The 18303-nt window shown below is 35.6% G+C and overlaps 1 protein-coding gene across 2 annotated transcripts in view; it reads left to right on the top strand.

The window, feature by feature from the left end:
* LOC114496088 (FAS-associated factor 1) overlaps window positions 1–18303 on the top strand; it is a 380509-nt gene that overhangs the window by 279237 nt on the left and 82969 nt on the right. For both annotated transcript variants that reach the window (XM_028511353.2, XM_028511352.2), the window contains 3 exons: window positions 1818–1944; window positions 2924–2987; window positions 3950–4031. In XM_028511353.2, coding sequence (XP_028367154.2) covers window positions 1818–1944; window positions 2924–2987; window positions 3950–4031 — 273 coding nt within the window. The remainder of the gene's footprint in view (window positions 1–1817; window positions 1945–2923; window positions 2988–3949; window positions 4032–18303) is intronic.

Genomic DNA, 18303 nt, shown 5'->3' with positions numbered 1-18303 from the left:
AGACTACTTGGGTAAAAACCATTCATTTTTATTCATCCGATAAGTATGTGTTCATTACCTTCTCTACTCAAACCATTGGGAGGACTCTCTTTAAAATAAGAGAGAAAATGTTACAATTCTGGGCACAGATGCTTGATACTTTCCAAGGAAGAAAGGTAAGCCTACTGAGTGGAATGGAGTAAAAATCTTGGCATCCTCACTTGCAGCTGTTAGACTCACTAGATCATTATTTTTTAAAATTGTTTCATGGTATCCTGAGAGCCATCTGAGTTGCCCCAGCTGTCAGAGGGATCTGAGGAAGAAAAGACCAAGCCCCAAGAGCATTAGGGTCCCCATTGTCCTCTCCCAGCATCAGAGTGGCCTTACTTTTCATGTATTTTATGTATTTTAATTTTACATAATGTTTTGCTTGGGGTGGGGGAAGTAGGTAACCCTGTGAAAAGTTTGAAAATCATTGATGAGAAATCTTTAAAATCCCTTCTAGCTTTAAAATCTGATTATGTAACTAGCTGAACTCTGACATCTCCTCTAAGTTTTATGAGTCTTTGTTTCTAAGTTTCTCTTAATGCTTTTTTTTGGCAAATATTTATCTCTAAGTTAGGCTGTTCTGCATCCACTGAAGGATGAATTGAAATAGTTTCCCATTTTTATAACTTGAGTATATAGCGCTCTATATTTTAAAAGATAGAAATTGTATTTATTAAGTAACTCCATAGATTTTATTTATTGAGCATAGTACAGACAGGCATTTAGCCAGATACCTTGCTGGGACATTGTTTTTATCCAAGGCATTAATATTTGTTAGTAGTCACAACTCAGTTCGAATATTTGAAGTCTCAGTATGGTGTTTTGTTTTGTTTTGGCTTTTTGATTGATTGATTGATTGATTGATTGATTTTAGAGAGAGAAGGGGTGGGGGAAGAGAAAAAGACATCAAGCAGTTACCTCCCATAAGTGCCCCCAACTTAGGAACATGCCCTGACTGAATCTAACCGGCAGCCTTTCAGTTCACAGAAGGATGTTCCAACTAACTGAGCCATGTGGCCAGGACTCAGTATTTTTAGCCCTAGGATAGGAAATTCTATCCTAACCTAGAGATCACCAGCCTAGTTCATATTTTGAAGCTGCTTTTAATTATAATACTTTAAAGCTCAACTAATGTTGCTGAAAACAAAATAAGCCGAGCTTGTTTATCAGTGCCCCCCATGTAGTACATTCTCAATAGATGTTTATTTAATTAAGGCATCATTATTACATCTAATAGCCTGTAGTTTGCAAAGAGCTTTCATATATAGTGTATTTTTATATTATCTTTAGGTAGCACTGAGGATGGTGTGCCATATTTCATTATTGAAAAATTTGAGAACCATTGCAGTAAGGAAGTACCAAGTTGAAAAATGCTACTCCTGCCTTACCTTACAAATATAGATTAGTATGAGCTTTTTAAAAGTCTCATATGGCTTACTTTGTCTCTGCTGTCTCTAATTGCACCTATTGCTTCATTTATTTAGCAGGTATTTATTGAGCACCTAATTGTGATACCAGAGGCTAGGGATGAAACAGACAAAACTCCTTGTCTTCATTACGTTTATAAGCATCCTTTATTTTCCCTCAGTGTCCAACCTTTAGTCTAGGGATATCACAGCAAGTTTAGAAATATATGTAAGCCTTAAACTGAAAAATATTAAGCTTAGCTCTAGCAAATGCCTTCTTATTTAATAAAACTTTTATAATGTTAAATGTGATTACATAACTTACATTTTGAAATGTGATTTCCTAAAGTCAATATGAAACTAATCAAGACTTTCTTTAAATAGCAAAGCACCGATGTTCATATGGTTAGTGATAGTGATGGAGATGACTTTGAAGATGCTCCTGAATTTGGGGTGGATGATGGAGAAGTATTCGGCATGGCATCATCTGCCCTGAGAAAATCTCCAATGAGTGAGTATTAATAGCTCTTTGGGTCTAGCATTATAATTCTCCCTTCTATTGCAGAAATTTATGAAGAGTAGTAAACTTGAAAGCTTCTTACAGACTTTCAGGTTTGGAAAGATAAAATACAGCAAGTAGGCATTATTCATTAGAACTAGAGCCTGTTGCCTCTTGAGTTTTGATTTTATTAACCCCAATGATTCCCTATGCTTTGGTAAAGTTCATTAAAAAGGCAAGGGAATGTAACTTGTTTCACATGTGTAGGTAGCTCTGAATATGTTTCTTTACCTTAAACCTAGAGGCTGATAAATAGCTGGACTTTCTGTGACTATAGTTCTTTCCCCACATCTTATTGGACGTATCAATTTTAAGGGTAGTAATGTTGCTACTTTTCCATTCACTGGTACCCCTCTTTGGAAGGGAAAAAAAATAAACTACACGTACTATCTCCCTCACTTCCACCTTACAAGATGAATACTGTAAAATCATAAGTGATTGCTATATGCAAAACCACCATTAAAATAAGTCCTCAAATGGCTTATTTACTCTGAATTAGAGAACTCCTGGGAGCAGAAATAGATGTTTGCATTAAATTGACTATTTTCCTAATTCATAGGTTTTTAAAATAAATTGAGATTCTTTCTATATAATTTAATAACAAGATGTCATTTCAAGAAAACACTGAAATCCTGATTGATGCTTGGCACATTTTAAATGCTTATTAGCAGAATTGTGTCAGTTGTTTTTCCAAAATTTATGAGCTTGGAATTTTTTTAACTTTCTTTTTTAAGATTTGATGAAATCTTCTAATGTATATCAAGTTAAAATGTCTCCTCATATATATCACAGAAGCTAAAACTTAATTTTATTTCCTCTTTATTGATTAAATATATTTCTTATATGTGGGAGTAGATGTTATGTGGTTTGTTTTTTGTGTCTATTTGTTTTGTTTTTTTTGTTTTTGTTTTTTCTTTTGTTTGTTTTTTAGTGCCAGAAAACGCAGAAAATGAAGGAGATGCCTTATTACAATTTACAGCAGAGTTTTCTTCAAGGTAGGGTTAGGACATTAACTATATAAAATTGATGTTATTTTAATGCCATTGTGATTTTTCTGGAGCAATTTTAGTCATAGATTATTTTAAATTTTTTCTTAAAGTATTTAAAGGATACAATTTATCTATTTATATAGTCCTGATAGTGAAACATGTAGTATTCAATGTCAGATAACTAGTTAACCATTTATGTCACTTCAGAGATGTATTTGTCTTATCTCTATATCTTTCTTCATTGAAGCACAATAAAATGATCATTAATTTATTATGTTGATTGTATTCCCAAAGGGTGGGTTATAAAATACTACTTTTTAGTATAGCCTAGGATAAATAAAATATGCTTTATAATAATATTACTTTAAAAGGTAATTTAAAATGTAAGTGAATTTTTCTTTCAATTTTTGGTTTGCAACCATTCAGCGTTTCTTTTAGTAGTCTAATATAGCATGTTTGGTATGAATTTGAGAGTCTCCTAAGGTGTTTAAGTAAAGAGGATTTAAATATTGAACCCCAAATTTTCATGTAAATGATGTTTCTTTTCAGTTCTATTTTCTAAATATAGTACTATAATTTGGAAACTTTGCAGGATACCATTTTTTTCCCTCACTGTTGGACTTCCAGAATAAATGAACTAAAATGCAAAGTTAAAGCCACAGGAGCTAGGAAAATCTTACGAAAGTGGGTAAAGAGGAATTACCACTTATAAATGGCATGGTTTTGTGGCACTTGTTAAATACATTTGCCACATGTACATAAAATTCCAGTGTTCCATTGTATCAGTATAGGCCAAGAATAGTAGAAACTAATGAAGCTCATTTATAAGCCTTTAAAGAAATGTTTTAATGTTTGATCTGTACATAGGTAACATTAGCCCAAATTTACTTAAGTCATTGGTTAGACTTGTGTTTCTATGAAGTGAATTTGAAATGTATTTTAATTAATAGACACACTTCTTCCTATAGATATGGAGACTGCCATCCTGTATTTTTTATTGGCTCATTAGAAGCTGCTTTTCAAGAGGCCTTCTATGTGAAAGCCCGAGATGTAAGTACAATCTTACCTTTTCTGATTACAAAGTGCATCCCATAGTTTTACCGCCAGACTTGAAACAGTGCTTAATGTTTTCTTTCCTTTTTTTTCCAATTGAAGACTTGATTTTGTTTCTGGTTCATCTGCCAACTTAATCATCACCACGATGACCACTTCAGAGGGGCAGTAGTTTGATAGGATACTGCTCGCTATTGGCAGAAGGCCATCAAACAGGGTGGTTTTTTGTTTTTGGTATAGAACAAAAAAAGAGTGGACATGCTTAGAAAGGACCAGGCTAGTTCTTTGTTTTGTGGGTTTTTTTTTTGGTTATGTGATTGACAGGTTCATGCTAAAGGATTTGTCCGTTGGTCTTTTCCCAAAATGATTATTCCATCTAGTAGTATATATCTAATAACTGCAATATTTCCTCCCCAAAAGTCACTTTAGAAAACAAAAAGATTCTTCTTTAAACTCAAAATGGGCTCTGTGATATTGAAATAAAGTAGATTGAAGTTTATAACAAGAATTCAGAAGGCATATTTTGAGCAAGAAGGTTCAGTGTGATCACTCTGTTCACATAGCAGTCAAGACCTCAGTGTCTGACTCCTGTCTGTTTGTACGGCTTCAGCTTTTCCCATTCCCTGCCTCACACCTGATAAGTCTGGCAATAATGTACCATTTGCATTTTCCCATCTTACTCTTTTCTCATGTTTCCCCACTGTCAGGACTGCCTTTCATCCTGTTGTTTACCTGGTTGACTTTACACTTCCTCTGAGATATAACTTTTCCTGACTTTTCTGATACTCCCTATTATATCGACTGCACCTATTCCTTTAGTATTTTTCAATGATACCCTCTGGTCTTACTACAGTTAATATATTGCTTATAATTATTCACTCTTTCTCTAAATATTTTCTCGAGAATTTATTTTCTTTTTAGCAGTGACTGTGTTCCTTACATCCGTATACATAGCAAATACTCTGTATGCTTAATGAAGGAAGGAATAGTGTGTAGATGGGAGTAGAAGGAAAGTTGTTAGAATTAAAGAGAGCACAGAATTTTGAGAATAGAGTACAAGAATGCCTCTGAAATTTCTGTTTTTAGTTTATGTTAAACTCTGACCTAAAGAAAAATTTATTATAAACAAGTTTATAAAATTGAATTCCAAGACAAACTTTGAGCTATTGCTGACAGTTTAATGAAGTAGATTAAGAAATAATAAGCATTGCCCTGACCAGGTGGCTCAGTTGGTTAGAGCGTTGTCCCCATACAACCAAGAGGTTGCCAGTTTGATACCTCATCAGGGCACATGCTTAGGTTGTGGGTTGGATCCCTGGGTAGGGGCACATAAGGGAGGCAACCAATTGATGTTTCTCTTTCACATCGATGTCTCGATGTCTCTTTCTCTCCCTCTCCCTCTGTCTCCCTTTCTCCTTCTCCCCCTCTCCTCATCTCTTCTTCCCTCTCCTTCTCCCTTCCTCTCTCTCTAAAATCAGTAAAACATATCCTCAGGTGAGGACTAAAAAAGAGAAAAGAAAGAAATAGAAATATTAACTGTTTTTTACCCTAACAATAGTGGAATAACTCTTATAAAGACTATTTTAAGTATCTATTTTTAACTCTTAAATCTATATAAAATAGACATTATTTTTAAAGAAATACATGTTTATAGTTCCCATAAATACAGGTTTGTGGAAAATACTATCTAACCATATCTAACCATTAACCACACATTAATGGTTAACTTTATGATGTATGTTTTTTCCATAATTTTATTATATTTCTGATAACTCTATTTGTGCTTATTTTTTTAAAGATTTTATTCATCCAGTTTTAGAGATGGAAGGAGGGGAGAAAGAGAGAGAGAGAGAAACATCAATGTGCAGTTGCTGGGGGCTGTGGCCTGCAACCCAGGCATGCGCCCTGACTGGGAATCAATATTTGTGCATATTTAATGTTAAATTGAGTCATGTTATAATGTTGATAAAACAGCTTATTTTGACCTTTTAATAGTATATGATTATTTTCTTAATTATGTTTTATATTTTAACTTTTTTGTTAAAATGGTTTTAATAGAGAAAAAGTAAAACAGAATAGTACAATAAACACCCAAATTCCCTTTACCTAGATTTAATAATTACTAAAATTTTGCCATATTTGCTTCTTCTGTACACAGGGCATGTAAAAGTTTTAAAGGCACTTTAAGCTTTAACAGTCTCAAAAGTTTACCTGCTACTCACTTATAAAAGAGCAGTATTTGAAATTTAATTATTTATATTTTTGTGCTTATTTAAACATGGGAATTTGATGAATAATTTTTATGATAAATTTTTGTTTTATTCTCTGATTAAAAATGGCAAACATTAGCTGGAACAGAAAATAAATTTACAATTTATTATTGAAAATTCACAAAAACAAATGTAAAAGAAATATAAAGTTTCAGATTTTTTTTAAGTTTATAGTAGTTAAGTGTTTGAAATTATTAAAACGTAAGACTGCACAAAAGCATTTAAGATACCCTTGTATATTCATTATTTTTTACTAAAGCATTTCAAAGTATATTATTGACATCATATTTTACCCCTAAAAACATCTGCATGCATTTTGCAAAAATAATTATGTTCTCATACATCATCATAGTACAATTATGATGTGTAACAAAATTAATAGCAATTCCTTAATACCATCTAATATCTTTTAAAACTGTTTCTTTCAGAACCACAGTCTACTCAAGAATCATGAATTATATTTGGCTGTTAGATTTCTTAAATCTCTTTTAAGCAAGCACCACCTCCCTGCCTTTTTAAAATTGCATTTGCTTTGTGAAAAAATTAAGCTAGATGACTTTTACATTGTTCCAATTCTAGATTTGTGTGATTGTTTCCTCGTGATATTATTTAAATTGTTTCTGTTTATATATATTTTCTGTGAATTGGATATTAGGTTTAAAAGCTTTGATTCAGGTTGAACTGTTGTTTTTGCAAGAATGCTTTGTAAAATGCTGAATATTATAACAGAATTTTTAATGGTTATAGAGCCTTTCATTATATGGCCATGTTATTATATTTAAACAATCACTTATTAGACATAAACACATTTGAAAGAGTATCTAGTTATAGCTTTAAAATAATTTATTTTTTAATTTAATGTTTGATAAGAATGTATTTGAGATATATCTGACTCTGCTTTCCAGCAAGATTGTTAAGCAGTTAAAGTAACTTATACTGTAGCTCCTAAAGTCAGCATAGACCTGTTTTAAATCCCGTTTTAAAAGCTACTGCAAAATGTGCTATGACTGCCGTACACATTCTAACATTAAGTGAAGATACTTATTTAAATATATAGTATGTAATAGACAAAAGAACTTTTACTGAGTTAGTGCCTTGGTGTTTCAACAGATGAAAATTATTGATTCATATAATTAAATGTTTTGCTTTGTATTAGATTCCTACCAAAATCCACTGACCTCTTTAGACTCCTAACTGTCCTTATCTTCCTTCCCTTGCCCACTGACTTTTTTCTTTTCTCATTTCTCTTTTCCAAGTTAAAGATTAACATTTTATGCATTATTTACTGTTACTCTAAATTTAAGTAAAATTAATCCACATGGTAGATGAATTATTCAAAGTTAAATCTTAAAGGGTACATTTATTATGGCCATCAACCAAATGATACACATAGAATATCAATATTAATATTGTTGGGATGAGGGCGCTCAGAAAAGCTAAATGGCCCAAAGACACATAAATAGTTAGTAGTAGAAACTAAATATGAACTCAGGTGTCCAACACAGGTTAAGTATTGGTTTATACTATACCACCATACTAGTTTTCCTTGCCATGCTAACTGCTATACTGCATAATTCATTTATCAAGCCTTGTGTCTCCTTTTTCATATTTCACACTTGAGAGTTAAAAACAAATCTTTTTCAACATTATTTTTTAAACTTCTGAATGAATCATTTTTAAGAAAACAATTTGCTGATGTTCAAATATTTTATGGCAAGTGTGACCAATACTGTGGCATTCTTACTAAATTTCTTTCATCTTAAATATCACATGTTTACTTTAAACTGTGGGAGGCACATTAATTTTACCAGGGCAACAGATGAGCTTCAAGCACCAGCATTCTTCACTTGAAGTGAGAAATTGAGTTCCAAGAGTAAATAAAAACAAGATTGAAGGTTTAAATCCTCTGCTAGGCTTTTTGAACTTATATACTCATTAAATGTTTATTGGAGTGGTGGGATTACAAAGGATTTGGGGAGCTTCATCAACTCGTATATAGTTAATCACTAAGTAAAACACTACATTTGATAAAGTGTTTCTCACAATGCCACATTCAATCCATCTTAATGAAAACTGCTTCAAACTGATTTTATTTGAGAGCACTTCTTGGCAAGAGTACTCATAGTTCTTTCTGCCTTTTTCATGAGGAATTACAGTACTGTCCCAAGCAGAGCTCCATCTTGAGTCAGGTATTTTTAAGTTCTTGTGTTTAAGTATATTGCAACAAAGTTTGATGGTGACAATGGGTTGAAAAGTTTTATGACCCACTTCCCTTTCCCTTCACTATTAGGGATGTTCATTCAGTTGAAAGCAATAAATATTTATCATATTCCAAATGGGGTATCGAGGTTTCCTGTCCTTGAGATGCTCACAGTCTAGGGGGAAAGATAAGAAATATAAACAGATCTATGTAACATAACATGGTTTAGAGGCAGAGGAGAGGTACTTCATCTACTTTAGAGGTTCAGGGAGATTTCTTGAGGTACCTCTGACCTGAATCTTATAGGATGACTAATACTTAGGCAAATAACAGAGGGAAAAAGTCTAAATTTAGCCAAGGCGAGAAGATTAAAGTGAGAAATACACATCAAAGTATTAAGACAGAGACCAAAAGATGCAAGACCAAAAGAGAGTTGGATTGCGAGGCATGAGACTAGGAAGATCAGCAAGGGCCAGGACCTGGAGGGGGTTGTAGTTCCCAGCATGACCTCACGAATTAAAGATATTTGTTGAGTGAAACTTACACTTTATTTTTAGATAAGTGAACAGTAGTTTGCTTCCTTAATTAAGGTTGCAGAAAAGTTACTTCTGGCTACATCATGAGTCCCTGGGAGTTTCTTAAAAGAAGAAGGTTCTTTTTCTCCTTCAAGCCTTTACAACTCTCATTTTTGCTACCTCTGAATTCTCTTCACAACAAAAAGCACTCTAGAGAATGATTAGACATTTTTGGTAACTAAGAATCAACAGCAATAAAAATTGCAGTGTCAGGGTTGAAGGATTATTTCTTTTCCAGTATCCCATTGGGAGCCTGGGCTTTGATAACAGTAATCCTGTTACATCTCCTTATATCTTTCTTGACTTCAGACCAGTGCTGTTTCCAAACGTTACACACAAATTAAGGAAACCAGTGCTCAGTTTTTTATTTCCCAGTTAGTAACACTCCAAACAAGGAAGGAGCCTATTTCTAATGGGGGTGGGGGGTGGGTGGAAAAAGATGATGATGATGATATCTACTTTATATGGTGTGGTAAGCATTAAATGGGATAAATGCCCATAAATGCACTGAGCACTGTGGCTATGGTGCTGTTAAGCAGTTTTGAACAAATATGAGAGATTTTTGTAAAATAACAAAATTGATTTTTCTCATATAATTTATGAACTAGCTCTAAGAACAGACCCAGATTGGAATTTTGAGAACATCTATGAGCATTTACAGTACTACAATGAATACTTTGCTTTAAAAGTACCTGTAATCAAGTTTTATTACTTTGAAAAAAAAATGAGCCCTGGCTGGTGTGGCTCAGTGGATTGAGTGCCAGCCTATGAACCAAAGGGTCACCAGATTAATTCCCAGTCAGGGCACACGCCTGGGTGGCAGGCCAGGCCCCAGTATGGGGCACATAAGAGGCAATCACACATTGATGTTTCTCTCCCTCTCTTTCTCCCTCCCTTCCCTCTTTATAAAAATAAATAAATTCTTTAAAAAAATAAAAATGTGAGCCCATCTTAAAGTTGTGAAGTAGTAGTATTTCCATTTCTTTATGTTAAATATAAATACCATCACTGATCAGTGTTTTTTAAGAAAAATAAGTTCTACACTAATCTGAAGCCACCACTGTATTTGGTAAGTTTCCAGCACTATGTCATCCAGAAAAACTAGGCAAACGAACTTATTTGTGCCTTGGAAAATATACCTAGTCTGTTCATCTTGTCTTTTGTTTTCTTTTCAATTTAAATTCCTTAAAGGCAGACAGTGTTTGTAGAGTAATTTTATGTGACAGCTAGAACAGCATCCTACATATCTGTGAAATAAGACCCAGGTGCTGATATAATTTTTAAAGTGTATTTTCATTATGCAAATAAAATATTCATAGTAAAATAATAACATAGCTGCGTTTAAAGTAGAAAATGAGTTACCACGTAATCCCAAATCTGAAAATAACTACTATTAAATATTTTTAGTTTTAAATGTGATTTTTTTAAAAAAAAAATCTACAAACATGTATATAAGTAAGTAGTGATGTCTAACACCAATGTGACTGTGTCAGACGGTCGTCCGATAATTAGATGTGAGCACCAAACCGTACAGCATTAGTACCGTGTTTGGAATTTGCCTCTAATTCTCCAACCAATTTTTCAGATTTAACTGATTAAAACTGTAAAAATCTTAGTGTCCATATTAAATTTATTTTTTAAACTACTTAAAATTTTAGTAAATTAGTTTTAATCTATGCTGCTGTGTAAAATGTTATTTTTATTTCTTTCACCATCTTTTGTGCACCATTTTATCTATATTTGAAAAGCAGTATAGGTAAAATTTATTAAAATATCAAATGCGAGGCTGATTTCCATTAATGGACTTTATCCATATTTGTATCATTTCTGCCAAAGGGCTCACCCGGGCCCTAGAAATTACTTGTTATTCATATTACCTATTTTAAAAGGACAAAGAGCGAAATTAGATCCCTAGGTATTGTACTTGTAATTCAAGAAATCTATTTTATATCTAATCATAGACATTTTTACTTAAAAATTAGAGGCATGGTAGAAAGAATACTAATTAGAATTCTAATATTTTAATTCATGCTCCCCATTTACTAGCAGTGTACTGTTAACCAGGTTATTGAACTTCTCTGAGCATCAATTTCTGTATTTAAAATTTTGTATTATAAGATACACATTTTTTGTTTTACAAAACATTATTGTAATATACACCTCATAATATTAATACAAATTAGTATATATAAAGCATCTTTGAAATGCATGTGAAACTTCTCTAAGAGTGTGTGCTTATAGCAGATGGACATTGAATAAATTAAGCAGATTCAGATTTGAAACTAGGTCTTGAAACTAGCTATATAAGCCTCCATTTTATTTTCTCTCAAATGGAGATAAAAATATCTTGTCAATTAACCTACTTTGGAATAATGAATCTTTACCTTAACGGTTACCAAGTTATTCAGATGTTCTAGTCCAGCCAAGAATGGAGGCATAGGTAGACACACTGTGTCTCCTTGCACAACCAAAATAAGGACAAAAATTTAGAAACAAAATAACAACCAAAACTGACAGAAAATTGAAGTTATAGAAGTCCGACAACCAAGGAGTTAAAATAGACACATTCATCCAGACCCGGGCAGCCAGGCAGGGAGGAGTTGCGGCAAAAAAAGTGGTGGCTGGCAGACCCCAGGTGCACAAGGCAGCAGCTGACGGACCCATGGTGCGCAAGACGGCAGCAGGCAGACCCTGGGCACACAGGTGGCATCTGGCAGACTGGGTGGTCCCACAATCGCACAGATAAACCAGGCAAAACTGGGGAGTGAGACAGACCTCTCAACCTAGGGCCCCAGCTCGGGGAAATAAAACCTCAAAACACTGATTGAAAACACCTGTGGGGGTTGAGGCGGCAGTGGGAGAAACTCCCAGCTTCACAGGAGAGTTCATTGGAGAGACCCACAGGGTCCTAGAATGTACACAAACTCACTCACCCGGGAATCAGCACCAGAAAGGGCCCAGTTTGCTTGGGGGAAACGGTGGAAGGGACTGAAGTCTAACAGAGAGCAGAACAAGCACCATTGTTCCCTCTCTGACCTCTGCCCCACACTACGTAACAGGTGCAACAAGACAAAAAAAAATGATGCAAACGGAAGAACAGATCAAAGCTCCACAGCAAATACAACTAAGCGATGAAGAGATAGTCAACCTATCAGATGCACAGTTCAAAGCACTGGTGATCAGGATGATCACAGAATTGGTTGAATTTGGTTGCAAATTAGATGAAAAAAATGCAGGCTATGCTAAGTGAAATGAAGGAAAACGCACAGGGAACCAATAGTGATGGGAAGAAAACTGGGACTCAAATCAATGGAGTAGGCCAGAAGGAAGAAAGAAACAACCAAACAGAAAAGAATGAAGAAACAAGAATCCAAAAAAATGAGGAGAGGCTTAGGAACCTCCAGGACATCTTTAAATGTTCCAACATCCGAATTATAGGGGTACCAGAAGGGGAAGAGGAAGAACAACAAATGGAAAACTTATTTGAACAAACAATAAAGGAGAACTTCCCCAATCTGGCAAAGGAAATAGACTTCTAGGAAGTCCAGGAGGCTCACAGAGTCCCAAAGAAGTTGGACCCAAGGAGGAACACACCAAGGCACATCATAATTACCTTAGCCAAGATTAAAGATAAGGAGAGAATCTTAAAAGCAGCAAGACAAAAGGAGAGAGTTACCTACAAAGGAGTGCCCATAAGACTGTCAGCTGATTTCTCAAAAGAGACCTTACAGGCAAGAAGGGGCTGGAAAGAAGTATTCCAAGTCATGAAAGGCAAGGACCTACATCCAAAATTGCTCTATCCAGCAAAGCTCTCATTTAGAAAGGAAGGACAGATAAAGTGCTTCTCAGATAAGGTCAAGTTAAAGGAGTTCATCATCACCAAGCCCTTATTATGTAAAATGTTAAAGGGACTTATCTAAGAAAAAGATAAAAAACATGCACAGTAAAATGACAGCAAACTCACAATTATTAACAACCACACCCAAAACAAAAACAAGCTAAGCAAACAACTAGAACAGGAATAGAATCACAGAAATGGGAATCACATGGAGAGTTAGCAACAGGAGGTTGGGAGGAGGGGAGAGGGGGAAAGGTACAGAGAATAAGTAGCATAGATGGTAGGTGAAAATAGATAGAGGGAGGGCAAGAATAGTATGGGAAATGTAGAAACTAAACTTACGACACATGGACATGAACTAAAGGGGGGGAATGTGGGTGGGAGAGGATGTTCAGGGTGGAAGGGAGTGAAGGGAAAATGGGACAACTGTAATGGCATAATCAATAAAATATATTTTAAAAAAAGTTATTCAGATACACATGTTGAGATCACTAGGCCTGTTTAATTGGTACATGAGTATATGGTACATGGAAGGGGACAGTAGGAGATAGGGCTAAAATAGAGGAATACAGTGGGGTTTCAACATGGAAATGCCTGAGTGCCAGCTAAAGACTTGTTGTTTTTAGGCAGTAGTTAGCTTTTGAAAGTTTTTGAAGAAGAGGGTAACACTGTCAGGGTAACACTGACAGGGTAACACTCTTTGGCACACACTGTACTACAGCTGTCTGCCAGAATAACAACATTCCTGTCAATAACAAAATACATGTATTGTACAGCTGTGGTGTGCCATACACCCCAGGTATGTACTAGGCTATACTATCTAGGTTTGAGTAAGTGCACTCTTGATGTTCTCACAATGATGAAGTCACTTATTGATACATTTCTCAGAACACATTCCTATTATTAAGCAGTACATGACTATGTAGGAATAAATAACATGTAGCAGTTTGGTAGGATGGATTAAAAGGGAGAAGTTGGTGACAGTGAGACTGAGCAACTGTGTATATTTGTACATGAAAGTTTTGGAGTATCAGGCAGCGATTAAAAGATCATAGTGCAGTAATAGCACAATGCAATTTATAAACTTTTTAGCTCCTAAATATCACAGCCTGTTTGTTTTTGTGTTATCTTTTTATACATATGTATCTTCTAGTATCCTGTTTCTCCCACACCCCTTGGAATGCCTAAGGAAACAGAAAAGCATAGTACTGCTTTTGTCATAGGCCAAAACTAATGTGTTCTGGCCTTTCTTTCCTCTGTAAAGCATTTCAGTAGAATCTGTTGCTCTTATATTTGCCTTGTCATTTACAGTCCTTGATAAATAAGTATGTTAAGAAAATGAAAGTGTTTTTGATGTTAAATAGTACATAGTATCTTTATTAAAGATATTGCACACTTAACTTCTTGTTCATATACATTTATGAAGAACTCCAAAAATCAGTAAGAAAAAGACAGCAACCTAGTATAGGTAAGCAGGTATTTCACAGAAAGGGAAGTGAAACAACTCATAAATATGAAAAGATATTTCATATCTTCCATGATATAAGATACAGATTAAAACTACATTGATATATCATTTTCACTTATAATAGCAAATATTTTTTCTGCATATATATTTAAGCATATGAGAAATTATATAAATACAGGGACATTTACTGTAGCATTATTATAATAGTAAAAAATTTGGAAGTAACTTAAGTGTTATTTATTCAGTGGAATACTATGAGAGCATTAAAATAATGAAGCTACATATATGTTGATGTGGAATGGTGTTCAAGATACATTGTTAAGTGAAAAAAGTGAGATGCATGATAGTGTGTATAGCATGTCTTCTTTTGTGCTGTAAAAATTATGTATGTGTAGACAGGTACATACCTGAAGCAATCAATTAGTATGACTTCAACCATCCTATTGGGTTTTAAATATGTATATATGGCACACATGACATTTCAGGTAGATGTACACTTGGCTGTTACACCATTACAGTTCCCAGTTGGCTCTTCTCTCTGGATATGGATAGTCAGTGTGCCAGCCCACATGTTAGCAGTGAAGGCTCTCCCTGATCTTTGTATGAAGACTAAAGTAGATGCACACCAAGTAGACTCCGTGTCTTCTGTTGTCTTCTTCCAGTCATGGTCTCTGATTGGCCTTCTGAGAATAGGGTTTCTTCATCTCTTCTTACTAACAGGTATATAAGTTGGAGCTTTCTAAATGATGAACCAGGTCATTGCCTAAGGCCAGTGGCAGCTATAATGCCTTAAAATATAATTCAGGGCCTGTTGAAGGCTACAAGAGTCTGTTGGGCCCAGAACAAATCCATAAATGTATACCTTCAGATCTTATGGGTTAATGACTATCATTTTTTATGTATGACTAGAGCTTTCTTATAGTTAACGCATTATAAGAGTTTGGGTCGGGTCTGGTTGCTTGTAACAAAAAAATAATAATAGCTTAAACAAAATAGAAGTTAATTTCTCTCTCTTCCTTAGGAAGTCCACAGGTAGTCTGGCCAGGGCTAGTATGACAACACATCGCAGAATCAGAAACTCAGGTTCCTTCTGTTATGTTGCTCCACTGTGTGGTACCACTCAGATTATATCACAATTCAGCATGACTGCTAGAGCTCAGTCTAACACTGCTGCTTATATTGGCCAGAACTTAGTTACATAGCCACCCTTGTTCAGAAGGCAGGCTGAGAAATGTATTGTTTTTTTTCAGTCAGCCATTAATCTAATTTAAAAAAATAAGAGATGTTCTCTTTAAGGAGGAAATGGAAAATATCTAGGGACTATCAGCATGTTCTGCCACTCTTATTGTTACCTGGGAGAGACCCAAGCCAGTGCCCTGCCTTGCCCTGTCCCCACCAAACTTGTTCCTCAGTTCTTGCTCACAAGAAATGAATTCAAGTGAGAGACTACCCGTATAGTGGAAATGAAATAGAAATTTTATTTATGAAACACATACGAGCACAAAGCTACAAGCAGGTACCTGGCTGGTCTGAATGTGCCACATGTAGAGGAAATAAAGCTGTTAGTAAGTTTGCTAGTAAGTTTGCTCTATACACTTGAGCCAAGGCTACAAGTGGGCACTCAGCTGATCTGAGCGCACTGACTCTTGGAGTTTAGGGGTTATATGCCTTAGCTACCTTCTAGGCACCCCTCCTTCTCCCTCTTCTAAACCTTGGCAATAATGTACAGCTACAAAGGCTTTCTTTCTCACCTAGTAAAGGCTCTTTTGTTTTAGTTAATGAACTTGCTACAGAGGCTCCCTTTCCCAGCACAGAATCTCAAGAACTCCCTTCCTCTTGTGCTATCTTTGCTTGTGATGTTCGGGGAATGCCTGGCAATCTTATCCTACCGGTCTCAGGACCAGTGAGTCAACAGGTGAGACATGTCTCCCTCCTCCTCCCTGCATTAGTTTACTAACTATCCTACCTAACACTATTAAATGAGTGGTTATGAATTACTACAATTCTATATGTTTAAACTCAGTATAGCTTGTTTTTATCATTCACAACATTCTGCTTTGAAATCTGTCAGACAATACCTGACAGTACTAGAAAGTTACTGAACAGATGCACCCACAAATCTTAGGAATTCCTGATTTACAAGAAGAATGCGTTATTATCAACACATTTTTAATGAAAAATTACTGTTAGTTTATCTTCAGTTCTTCATTGCTGTGGCTCCCCCATACCCTCGAACATGGAAACGGATGAGAGAGGTAGGCTACAGGTTCTTTTTCTCTCCCTCAGTGGCCTAGAAGTGGGAGGGAGCATGTTTATTGACCACTGTCTTTCAAAGTGAGTACTTCGCATTCATACTCATGTCGTTCTGCCTGTTTAGCACACCTGTGGTTACCCGAAGGGTAGTTAGTCATCTCAGGAGAGAAGAGTAGAGGCTCAGAAAAATCCAGCCTGCTCTTTTATGTGGCTGCCTTTCCAGTCTTTGTTACTGCTCCTAAGTGTTCACCTGGAAAACCAATGAAATGAGATCTTGGGTCCGGCCTGAAACTGCCCACTTTCTTGCCTCCATAATCCCTCTTCCAGACTCCCCAAAGAGGCTGGCTGCCTTTCTGCAGTTTGCCATAGGAGCCAACCACTTGAGCTTCTGATTTCCTTATTCATAAAAACTTCACTCACATGTTGTCCTTCCTCAAAGATATTTCATGACCCAAGTATTACAGTCTAAATAATGAAAAGTCATAAAGCTTTATACCCAATGTCAGTTTATTTTGTGAAGAGAGTTTGATTGTACTTTAGGCTTTTTGTTTTTCCTTAACCTATGACTTCCATTTGGAAGTTCTAATGTGAGACTCAAATACATCGGTGTCCTCGTGGTTTCAGAGTGCTCCCCCAACATCTGCTTCAGGAAGTGAGAGGGAAAAGACACCATCCTGGCATCTCACCTTCAATAGCTGTTTCCTTTTGGAACCTCTCTAATTTGTTGCTGCCTGTTGGTCCCTGTACTCAGCTTTGGGAGCCAAAAAAGGCAAAATGTCATGACTGTCTCCACAAATCAACCTGCACTCTGGTTCTTCTCTCTTCAAAAATTACTAAACTTTGAATTCTTTGAACACATTAGGCCATTGACATCACTGGGCTTTTCCCAAACTTTTCTTTTTTGCTTTTTCTCTTTTTCACTCTTTTTTTTTTCTCTCAGGATAACCTATATTTAAAATTAAGCTCAAATCACAGAGAAGTTAGTTAATATGGCCTGCTTTTAAAATTTAGCTCAAGTATCACCTTTGTAAAGAAGCAGCCAATCTGGTATTCATGCCTAGACCCCAGGACCTCCCCTATTACATCATTCATTCATATCACCAATCCCATCTAAACAAAGCACTGGACTTCTGACCTCCACAGCTATATGGCACCCAAGGTACAGAAAAGTGAAGTGTCTTTCCCAAGGTCACACCGCTGGTGGGAGGTGGCAAAGCAGAAATTTAAACCCATACGGTGTGGCTTCATGTTGCCCTGCCTCTGTTGACTTGAGTCACCATTTCATGCTGGGCTAGACCTATGAACATTCATAGGTCTAGGAACAGGATTATGGAAGTGGGCATTGAGTATACTGGAATGATCCTAATCAGAGCCTAGATTTAAAGCAATAAATAAAACAGCTGCAGAGGACGTGTTGAGGTACTTGGAGAAATTTCAATATGGCAAAACTGGGTTTAGCACAGAGCTTTCTTTATTTAAAACTAGCAGACTTTCCTTTACACTGTGTTGCCAAAACTTTAGATCATAAAGAGAGAGTCTGAGTAGAGTGTAGTTGGGCAGCTTGCCTTTGTCATCTACCAGACTTACTGCCCTCTCTCTGCCAATTACAAAGGACAAATAAAGTAGTTTTTTAATTCCCCAGTCTTATGTGGCACTGGAATGAAA

This window comes from Phyllostomus discolor, chromosome 5, assembly GCF_004126475.2.
Source record: "Phyllostomus discolor isolate MPI-MPIP mPhyDis1 chromosome 5, mPhyDis1.pri.v3, whole genome shotgun sequence".
Lineage (NCBI taxonomy): Eukaryota > Metazoa > Chordata > Mammalia > Chiroptera > Phyllostomidae > Phyllostomus > Phyllostomus discolor.
Note: the sequence above shows the minus strand (reverse complement) of the source record. Positions and strands in the feature narration are given on the sequence as shown.